The sequence below is a fragment of the Beta vulgaris genome, chromosome 2, assembly GCF_026745355.1.
Source record: "Beta vulgaris subsp. vulgaris cultivar EL10 chromosome 2, EL10.2, whole genome shotgun sequence".
NCBI lineage: Eukaryota > Viridiplantae > Streptophyta > Magnoliopsida > Caryophyllales > Amaranthaceae > Beta > Beta vulgaris.
In genome coordinates, this window is record NC_079203.1 from 12719826 (window position 1) to 12731875 (window position 12050).

General features: G+C 35.2%; 1 protein-coding gene across 1 annotated transcript; it reads left to right on the plus strand.

The window, feature by feature from the left end:
* Positions 1-2261: 2261 nt before the first annotated feature.
* LOC104887320 (SPX domain-containing protein 4) lies at positions 2262-11725 on the plus strand. The gene is given in 4 exon segments (XM_010671935.4): positions 2262-3297; positions 10391-10553; positions 10768-10987; positions 10989-11725. Coding segments are annotated over 4 exon segments (975 nt in total). The 5' UTR covers positions 2262-2958; the 3' UTR covers positions 11242-11725.
* The last annotated feature ends 325 nt before the right edge of the window (positions 11726-12050 follow it).

Sequence of the window (12050 nt, forward strand, 5' to 3'; positions counted from 1 at the left end):
CATCATAGAAAATAAAAATAAATTGAGAAAGGTATCTATTATGTTACCATAAGATTGAGGAAGCAAGATAACAAATTGGGTCTATGATTTTTGGACTCAATGGGTCTGCATTGGATTTGGGTCCAAAAGCTCATGGGACGGGTCTACGTCCAGTGATCTCTATAATTTTAAAAGTAAAATTAGAAAACCCTATTATTTGTTAATTAGTATCCGACTCATTGGCCTGATATCAGTCATAATATTAGAAAAATTGGCTGCCTAGTGTATACACATAAATTTGTCTCCCCATTTTAGCACCCAATGATGATAATACATATAGCTTCATCCTACTCGGTTCAATACAAAGGAGAGCAATTTAAAGAGTTACAATTCAATATTGTTTGAAAGTCTCGAAGTTAATTTTAAGATAAAAGGTTCCAAACCCAACTTTTAAAGAGTCTGATGAATTATCCATGATAATTAATTAAATTTCTAAACGAATATCTTGTATGAAATGATTTCATGACAATTAGTTTTACTTTCAAGATAAATGATTTCCGATTTTATGTGAAAGTATTTGATAAAGGATAAAAGAAATATTTTAATTTTGGATAAAAAATAAAACCAGGTCATGATGGAAAAATTTACCTTGGATAAGCCCCTTTTGAATGTCTCTTTGGTTTTTCTAATGGCTAATTAGCTTTATGAGTCTTCCATTAAAGACTTGTTGGCGACTTCTTTACAAAGCTTTTGTTTCAAAATTAAAGCCTTTACATTGATATAGTCAAATTCGTGTTTACGCCATGTAGACTAAAAATATGCCTACAATTTGGCGGCTTTATTGGGGAGAATTCAAATTTATCTTTGATGAGTGGTGACACTTGAAATATAAGATTCATACTATTTTTGTTTTTAAATGACATTAGGTAGTGTTTGGAAACTTGTATTTCATTTCAAATAATGGAATTGAAATCTGGAATTTAAAATTTGTATTTCAATTCCTAATCATTGTTTTGTAAAGGGGGTTTGATACAGGAGAGAGAAATAGAGGTTTAATGGAGGAGAGAGAAAAAGTGCGGGTTTACTAAAGGAGAGAGAAATAAATATTAGAAAGAGAATGAGTGAAGTTGAGATATAGATACTCATGGAGTTGGGATATGTATGAGGAGAGAATTTCAAATGACAAGGTAATAGCTTGAATTTCAAATTCTACTAATATAGGCTTTTGATATGAATTTAGTCAAATTCCATAATTTCAAATTCCATGCCATCCAAACAATAGATTTCATCCAAATTCAGGTTTTGAAATGAAATCTTGCTATGCAAACATAGCATTATTGCATTCTATTGTTTACATTTGTTATTTTTCAAAGCCACCATAAGATATTGTCCTTACCTTCTAGCGCATGTCCAATGCATGGGTGACTAGCGGGGGATTTGCGCTTTGTCCATCCAAAACGGTTCCCGACCAATTAGTCATAAGCAAATTAACCTAGCCGACCATGACAATGATCTCTTCTTTCTAACTTGAGACTGGAATGTGTCATATATGTGGCCATCTTTTTAAGTAAAGATATGAGTCGTCAAATCAATCTTTTAGTCATGGAGCCTTTTAAGCCTAACCTAAGCATGGCCATTTGTATTAAACATAGAAGAACTTGTCCTTAGCTTGACAATTTGCATACTTGTTAGGTTTCAATCTGCTTATATGTGCATCTATGTTTATTTACCAATTTATACCATTAACATGCATTACATCCATTTCGAATACATACCAAAAATTGTAAATTAGCCAAAACCTCGTCAAAGTTGCCGAATTGCATGTTGGAAAGTTGTACGCCTCACTCATATTTCATGTGCTAGGTGTACCACTCTTGCACCAGACGTATAAGGTTCGTGTGCCATGCAATTGTGCACTTGTTGCTCATCCTTATATGTCTCATGCTATTGCCAATTTTGACGTAGTGATTGCCGTTTATTGATTTTTTGTTTGTCATCTTTAATTATCTCCATCTTTTTTTAGAACTCATCTTCTGCGTATCTTCTATCTTTTTTCTTGAAAAAAATCTACCACCATCGTATTTCCATCTACTATCTTTCTCTCAAAACATATCTCCCCTATTTTGTCAAACTCTATCTCTATCTCTATCTTTTTTTTTAAACTTATCCTCATCTTTTTTCTATCTTCTATCTCATTCGAAAAAAAATCCAACTTTTTCCTATCCCCTATCTTTTAAAAAAGGAAAAATTGGCTTGAACGCCCTGAAATATAGCCCAGGTAACTAAGACTTATAGCAAGAAAACCACAAAGTACGGGATTGGGTACAATCCGTACCATAAATGAGGTCGATGACCGAAATTCTCAGCGGCAATGGGAGCATCTTTTTTTTTTTATTTTTATTTTCCATCCCCCTATCTTATTTTCTTTTTTTTTTTAACCCTAATTTTTTTCAAAAATGCACGTGCCTTCATTTCTTCCTCCTAAAAAATGCAGCGTTTTGCTGCTTTGTCAGGCAAAAAAATATTTAAAAAATGATGACCAGGCAGTGGGTCCCACTCCCACGCCTCATCTTTTGACTCACCCTAACCTTTTTTTTTTCCAATCATCCCCATTCACCTCACAATCTTTTTCTCAATTGTGGTTAAAAGCATTTTTTACATAATCATCAACTTGATCTTATTTCTTACTCATGAATAGAGATAGATGTCTCCATCTTGTGTCCAAATCATGGAGTGAAGTGACAAACTCAACTGGTAGACTTGCAAGACTCTAATATTCGCTTACATTACTTTACATCTCATGCATATCTTACTCCAAATCCAAATTCCCAGATTCCGAGATTCCCAGCTTCACCTTCTGAGTTCTGCCCCTGGAATCTTTGCTTCAACCTGTTAAAAAATTATCTTTGCTTCAACCTGGAAAAAATTATCAAAAAGAACTCAAAGTAGTTTAAAAACACTTGTCTTCATAAAAATTCCATGAAATTTGGGAAGGAATTTCGGATTCATTTAGAAGAAACCTTACCTGAATGGAGAGACAAGTTTTTGTGCTACAAACCCTTGAAAAAGCTTCTCAAACATTTCCCAAACACCACCATTTCTGGTCATAATAATAATAATAATCCCCAAAATCGTCAGAGTGTGGGAAATCATGGTGAAGGTGGGCCCAGTAGCAGTGAGAGTGTTCCTACTACAACACAGAGATCCATGTCATTGGAGGAATTTCAAGATTGGTTTGTTAGACTTCTTAATGATGAACTTGACAAGTTGAATGATTTTTATGTTGAAAAAGAGGAAGATTTTGTCATCCGTTTTCAGGTTCTTCACTCTACTTTTATTTTATTTTTTCAGTTTTTGGGTGATTTTAGAATCATGGTTGTTTATGAATGCTTTTGCTATAGTGATTTTTTTGGGTTTGCAAGAAGTAGATTCTTTTTAATAAGACCAAAACTAAAATTTTTACATGTTTATATGGTACACAAATTAGTTAGGTGGGTATGTTAGATTATGAAGATAGAGTAAGCAGGGAGTTGGTAGTTTATGTAGTGTAGTATGGAAGTGGGTGTTGAATCCTTTGAATGGTTTTGTTGATGGAATAATAGGTTGTTGTAGCTTTTCTCTATTGTGTTTTGGTAAAACCAAGTGTAAAAATTAGAGGAAATTTGATTTTATATTGGTTATCTTAGATGGGCGATTACACCGAAATTTGTTACCAACTGCTGAAGGAGTCAAATAAGAGACTAGTCTAGTGGACTGGATCTTTTTATATCTGTGTACGGTTGATGCTGTGTAAGTCATGTACAATGTTATTGAAGAGTCGGAATGAGAGACATAATTTAGTGAACTTGATCTTGGATCTGTATATTTGATAAGAGACAAACAGCAGTGAATGGAAGTTACAGCAAATAATTGGTATCGATTCGTGGCTTTAGTTATATCTCGTTATGTTGATATTGGTCTATGAACTTTTGAAGCTGCATATGCGCACAACTTCAGACTTCAGGAGAAAGATGATGGTGTGTCAAGGAGACAATTATGGTATGGGCGATTACACCGAAATTTGTTACCAACTGCTGAAGGAGTCAAATAAGAGACTAGTCTAGTGGACTGGATCTTTTTATATCTGTGTACGGTTGATGCTGTGTAAGTCATGTACAATGTTATTGAAGAGTCGGAATGAGAGACATAATTTAGTGAACTTGATCTTGGATCTGTATATTTGATAAGAGACAAACAGCAGTGAATGGAAGTTACAGCAAATAATTGGTATCGATTCGTGGCTTTAGTTATATCTCGTTATGTTGATATTGGTCTATGAACTTTTGAAGCTGCATATGCGCACAACTTCAGACTTCAGGAGAAAGATGATGGTGTGTCAAGGAGACAATTTTGGGAAACTGAGCTATGTGATTGTCTAAATGATTTTTTTTTTTGAGTTATGGACATGGTATGATCGAATTAATTATTAGCAAATTGTGTTCCACAATTATTATGTGAGGATATGCCTCAGTAGAAGACAGCACGGAACCATTCTGATGGAATTTATGAAAAAGATGTTAGCTCTTCTCTAACGATTTCTGAAGCTTCTCATATTCACCTTGTATTATAGATAGCTCATTTTAAATCCTTTATTATTACCTATTGGACCATAGTTGACACAAGACTCAAGGAGCAATTGTGGTCTTTTGTCCTTGTGTCAAACATGCCTATATGTCCAACTATCATCTGTTGTTTTATGAAAAATTTCCATTTTTTTGGTCCAAGATGAAAAGGCATGTTACCATCGCCTTTGTGAGTGAGGATATAATATTAGGTACCTGAGGTAAGCGAAGTGCTCTATTAACATAGGTCATCCTTTATATTTGTAAGCATTAGAAATGGTATCAAGTCCATTGAAATGCATAAATGTTTGTAGCCAACATTAAAACCAAACACTTCAACCTAATCTTAGAAGAAGAAACTATCATACATGAGTTTAGAGAAGGAAACAGTTGAGTATCTATTTTTTATTCTGGGTTTTTCTCAAGCTGTTTGAATTTATAACTAAAATGCCTAAGCCTGCAATATTAGGTTTCGTGGCGTCATGCATGCCTTGTTTCTATTCAATTCTGTTCCTCTTTTGTGCGCAGAGAGATCTGTGGCTCTAGTAATTTATTCTGTGAGCCTCATGAGTTGATTTCTTGTTGAACTCCGAGCCACCTTTTCCTTGTGAGCTTCAATACCTGCATCTTTTGCTATCTTTCTGCTTCTCTTGAATAGTTGATGTGGGATTGATTATGTACTAGATGTTCTTTCCCACTTTTTTGTAGACACTTTGCTTGAACCTTCTATCTCTTCCTATTAGCTTTATAGATTAACTGATGAATCTTGAGAACCTCTCGCAGATCCTGCTGTCATCATATGTCGTATTTTCTACTTTTTCATATACTACTTGATATAGACATTAAACATCATTTCTCTTTGTCATTTCTCGCTTTCATTCTCTTTTATGCTCGTCACGTCCAATTCCTTTATTCGTCTGTGTCATTCTTAGTTTTCTGTACTTTGATCCCATTTACATTTATTTTGAGCAGTCTTTATCCAATTATTCTTACAAATCTCTTCTGCTCTTTTAAAACTTGCCACCTTCATTTAGCTGTGAAATGGCATCCCCCCCCGGGAATATCTGCGTTAGCTATACTTTACCACCTGTGTATCTCCCGTTCTTGACTCAGTTTAGTTAAAAATATGTATATTGAACCGGAGAAATAACAAAATGAAATTTGTTGAAGTGTCTACTTTTCAGATGATTAAGGATTTTGTTTAAATTGTTTTCATCTTTTAGAAGACATGTGGACCCATTTGCTTGTGGTTGAATTCATCGGATAATATAAGACATAGTGAAGGGTGAAGCATTGAAATTATTTTTTCCTTTACCCCTCACACTTCCTAATAATGTAGTTCGTGCTGTTCTTAACACTCGGCTTGTGTGCTTTAATAGCTCTAACAACATTTTGCTGGGTCTGATGACATTACAAATTTGTCAAGATGATCACAACATGTTGATATGTAAAGGAAGACAATTGGTTGTATTAGGTTAGGAATTGACAATAATATGTGATATATAGACAGCAAGCTGCATGAAGGAATCCAGGGTGAATAAAGTATAGCATTTGGAAAGTTAAATAAACAATGAGAATCTTGAGGTGTTTAAATGAGCATTACTTGGTAATAGCTTATATTCAAGCTCTCATACATAGTATATATATGTGTGTACTGCAGTGATGCATTTTGGGAACTGGAATTCTTATACATGTGTGGAACTCAATTTGCAAACATCCTTCCTTCTTTTGATACTTTGCATTTGGAATTCAAATAATGTTTGGAGAATAAGTTGGTGATAATTTCTAGTTAAAGGATGATTGAATGACTAAATAAGTCATTGTTTTTCTTTTTTTCTTTATTCTTCCTTTTGATTTTTTTTTTTTTTTTTATTTTATCGTTGGGGAAGGGAGATTAGGTTTTTTGTATAGCCTCAATGGATGAGGATTTGCAATTTAACCATTCAAAACATGCATTTCTGGCACATTTTCTTGAGTGAAAATTTGCACATTTGGATCTTCCTGCTAGGTTGTTAAATCGGTTTATCTTGTACATTTTGGCTTCTAGATATTTCTCCCACGAGAACACTTAAAATTACACAGGGATTTGGTGCCTCTTTGGCTTGGGAAGTGCACTTTTTGGCACCAAAAATACATGCTTTGGTATGAAAAATGCACATTAGTAGTGCTAGTGCCTTGCTTGGGAACCCAAAGAGAAGACACGTGTGATAATACTCTGAATAGTCTATTTATCTTAACTCTTAGGACTCATATCGAATATTCACACTCTGACAAGGGTAAGGAGATTTACTGACACTTAGGTTTTCTGGCCAACTCGTCAATTGTCCCAGTTTACATATATTGCATAAAATAATATAAAAACAAAGGGGTAGCAAAGAAAAAGTCGGGCAATGTATGCTAAAATATGAGTTTGAGATGAGAATTGAACACTAACTAGGAAACAAAATAATCGAAAATGTGTACATTATCCGAAATATGAACGACATGGAAAAATGTTTTAGAATGAGGCGCATGTTTCATTAATACCATTTTCTCGTACCCATGTCCAAGTTTTAGGACACGCCCCTTGGTCATTCTAAGACGTAAGATTATTTGAACTTCCGGGTCTGTGACATTTGGATCTGTATGTGTATCCAACTTTCATATCTTTTTTTGGGTAACATAACACGTGGGAATCATTTGAAATAGTTCCGGCTAGAAGTAATCAGAGTGGTACATTCAGCAATTTCGAAGCCGAACTAGTATACAAGTCTTGTAGCATGTCATGGCTCAAAAAAAGTAGTGCGTACCACCATGGTAAGAGAATTTTATTTAGAGTAAAAATAGTGGAAAGAAACAAGTGAGTTAGCTCCATAAATAGAATTGATCAGTGAGGAAAAGGCATGGGAAAAATTCTTAAGAGTTTAATTAGTGCCTGGGAGTGCTCAACACTCGAATACTTCATTTACCCTTTTAATTTCCTGTATATCTCACTTAATCAATATAAATTCTCTTTCATTTCTGTTCGCAATCTTCGTCTTCATCTTTTAGTTCAGTCAGCCATGTCAGTTCATTACATATATTCAGCAATTTTGAAGCCAAGCTAGTATAGCAGGTTATGCTTCAAAGAAAAGTAGAGTGACTCAATATTCTAAGAGATTTTTACTTTGAGGAGGTATGTGTATAGAGGATGAGTGATCGATAACTTGTAGTTTTCCGGTGCTGGCCGGTCCAAATTTCTTGAGGTTCTGCCATCTATAATGTGTAGCCCTTCATATTGAGGAACAGAGTTTCCATAAATGATTCACACGTAAGCAACACATTTTGGCTCTCAGTTTTGAAGACCAAGATTAGGTGTCAGAAAAAGGAGAAGTTTCTTATACAAAAAAAAAAAAAAAAAAAGAACAGAAGAAAAAGGAGAAGCTGTTGTTTAAGGGGAATGCATGAAAGGGAGAATAGAGGACCTTCTACGTTTATTATGATTTAGTGCATCTTTAATATTCCCCCCTTCTTTTATGGCTTCATCTCATCATCCTATACTCTACACGTACTCCAAGAGAAAGAAGGTTACATGGTCACTAAGGTCATTAATCAAGCAGCTAGAGCTGACACAATTTGAGTGGTTGTTCAGAGGAATATTTACTGACCTATTAACAGAATTAGTTTTATGTGAGTAAGCAGTATGGCAGTAGAGAGTACCAAATAGGTGCCCAGCTCCTTGGTAGAATCATCCAGAAATTGAGTAAAGGGAAGTTAGTATTAGGAGAGTCCTTACCTCTCAAAAGTAAGGATTGCATTAGGAAGGTTACTGTGATCTTGCCTTAATACGATTTTTATCTTGCTAGTACTCATATTTCTTGCTTAATTCTCTTATCTGCTAAGTGACATTGATACTTACCGCCTTCCTACTTAAGGTGTGAGTTGACAGCTGTCTTGTTTCATGATTAATGTGATGCCTGTCCATTTAATCAATTTCAGTAACTGGAATATATTGCCTAATACCCAGAGTTGATAGCTTTGTGAATTGGTGCTTCTTTTTCATTCCCCCCTTCCTAGGTTTTGTGTGAGTTGGCTGTGCCTTAGAGTAACATCTTGCCCATCCATTTAGTCAACAGCATTAGTGGTAAACTTATGCCAGATCAAGCCCCTTATTTCTAGAGTGGAGAAACTGAATTTGCTCGGCAAAGAGATGCTGTTGCTGTGCAATTTCTTTTTTTCATGTAATTCCTTTTGATCACAGTGATGTAGGAAAGGGAGAAGGGTACCAAAATCACGCTATTACCATGTATCTATGGACGGCTTTAGGGCCTCTCTTTTTTGTGTCCTTTGTTTTTATACTATCTTTTGTTAGGGCTGGTAGGGAAGGGGATGTGGGAGTTCACAATAAAGGAAATTGCTGGAAATAGGTGTGTTGAACAACTTCATATATCACGAAAACATTTGGTGTCTTGTGCTTCCTGTTGAAGGGGCTAGGATTCTGGATTCAGGAAGGGAATTGCACCACCGTCAGCTTTATGAGAGTTCCTGCTACAAGAAATCCAGTAACCTGTGGCTTACCATAGGACAGAGATCATGCAGCAAGTTATGAATTTGATTGTTGCTGTCCATTATTATGTCTTCATCATATAACTTTGCTGTTTGTAGGGATTCTTAATTCCCTGGTTGAAATATTCTCAATGCTTTTACGTACTGCAGAGGTGTGATGGGCTTTTAAAGACAGTCTCCTGAATGCACTAAACACCATTAGGATTTTGCAAGTCCCGGCGGTTAACTAGATGAATTGACTCCATGTCGACTTGCAGACATATAAAGGATACAAGTAGGGTTTAACTGAGCTAAGACTCGGTGAAAAGCTGAACCTCGAGCTTGATTAGAATTCGTTTTTGTTTGTTTATCTATAAAGTGAATTGATTGTGAACAAATGTAGAAGCTTGATTATAAACAAGGATAAACATGAATACAATCTTATTTAAATCTTTAATTATGTCCATGAACAAGCTCATTATGTCTAACATGATGGATCTTTTTTTTTACGACGATGGATAGTTTTGACATTAATTAATAAACCAACGACTATGATTTTTGTATTAAAGTTTTTTATTTGGATTTGATATGTACACTTAGTTTTTAGCTTATATAATTAAATGAGCTATAATAACAGAAATTGGCTTATGATCAAAATCTTGGTTATAAACTCGACTAGATTAATAGCCTAGCTGCACGCTCGCCGAACCTTAACATGATAATTCCTAAACGTTTGAGCTCACTATCAAACTTGACTGTATTAAATGAGCTTGAAATGAATAGAGTAGTATCGGTTTGGCTCAACTCATTTACAATCCTGCATACAAGACCCAAGGTCTATAATGAGTTTTTTTTTTCGACAAGGCAGTGTGACTATTTGCTCTAGTTGTTAGTAGATGATGGAAGTTTATTTCATATTTCTTACGAGGTTTACCTTGTCGTACGACGTTGAGATCAGCAAACTCCTTTCACTACTTTTAGTTTATGTTTCATAGGAAATACCATATATCTTAGCAGTGCCTTTTACAAGGCGCCTATTTATACTGGGTATGGGTACTTAAAATACAAGTGTTGCCATTGCTTCAAAACTGTTCTTAGCTCTTTCAAGTTTTCATTCTTTTATGTTGCGTATGGAATAATGATGTAGACGACTAATTAGTGACTGCTATTAATATAGCAAAATGCTACGTAAAGCTGAATAGTTCTGTAATGATTTTGCTATTTCTTCTCAACATGTTACTTGAATATGATGTTCATGTGTCATAGGTGCTATATTTGACACAGTTTTGTGCGTAATATTGCTATAGGAATTAAAAGAAAGGATCGTAAGGGTAAGGGAGAATAGAAGAGATGGAACTCCTGCATCAGAAAGTGAATTCAGTGAAGAAATGATGGACATCCGCAAGGAATTTGTCACTATACATGGGGAAATGGTGCTTCTGAAAAACTATAGCTCCCTTAACTTTGCAGGTACAGTCGCTATATGTGTTTTGCTTTATGTATAAATTACCTAATATGATTCATAAGATGCTTTCCCTGATCATAGGGAGATGCTGCATCCCGAAAGTATAGCTCCCTAAATTTTGCCGGACAGTCGTTTCGTATCTCCATTATGCTATAGATATTAAGAAAAAATACTTCATATCCTAACGCTGATGTGCAACCTCTGATTTTGAAATTGATAGACTTGTCAAGATATTAAAAAAATATGACAAAAGAACAGGAGGATTGCTGCGACTTCCTTTCACACAACTTGCAGCACATCAACCCTTCTTTACCACAGAACCTCTTACCAGATTAGTACGGGAGTGTGAGGCGAATCTCGAGCTCCTTTTCCCATTAGAGGAGGAAGTCACTGAACCAAATCGGTCCTCGGAATCAAAACCGAACAGATCCTGCATCTCTGATACATTCTTCATTAGGGGATGCATCCCATGATATATACCGTAGTACCCTTTCTGCAATCAGAACCATACAAGGCCTCAGGACAAGTTCAACGTATAATCCATTGTCTTTTGCAGTAATATTTAGGGACCAAGATGATGAAGGCAGTGGAGCTGTAACAGCTGAGAACTCTCCTTCCAACAATAACCGTGCTCAACCTTCAGATAATGACGAAACTGCTGACCAAGATGATCTCGGTTCAGCTGAACCATGATTGTCGGAAAGCTTGCAGCTTTTGCTAAAAACTTGTGTGGATCCTCAGCAGCAAAAATTAAAATTTGGGTACGAAAAAGGTTACTCACAAAACCATTCTCCATAGAAAAACGGTATATTGACATTTTGACGTTTTGTTTTAGTAAACTAAGTTATTGCCAGTTTGAGCAAGAATGTCATTATACCTATTTGTTCCGTGGAGAACTGTTAGCTAAATAGCCATACTCTTTGGGTAAAGGTTTGAATGCAGAACTGGTTTTGTATTTTTTTAGTTTAACCACGCCACATCACAATTCTTAGATAGTAAGTTGATAGTGAGGAAGCACCGAAAGTGCTTCCAGGGAGTAGCGGTTGTTTAACTTTGTTCTCAGCGGGAACACAACGATGTGTTAATTGTATGTTCTGCTGAGTCTAAATTAATAGTTTTGTTTATTGTCACATATACGGTTCAAAAATAATATATCATCACAGCAGGGATTGTGCAACTATGATTATTTTGACAGTTATGTGTATTGTTGTTACAATTTGCTCTTTAACTGTGATTGCTCTTTTTAAGCTGTGAGGTGTACTTGTCATAAATTATCGCACGATTTTAGAGTGAGTAATATCCCAGGTTTTTTTTTGTTTTTGTTTTTGTGTAATTTTGGAAGAAATTGTGAGTATTATGGAAATTGGAAAATTTATCAACTTCTGCTTAGATAATTAGATAATTGGGTGCTTAGAGAGAACGTTCTCTCATCTAAGAGTACATACGAATAACATTACTGAAAATCTAATAGTAGCAGGTTCATCATTGAAGATAAGTATTGG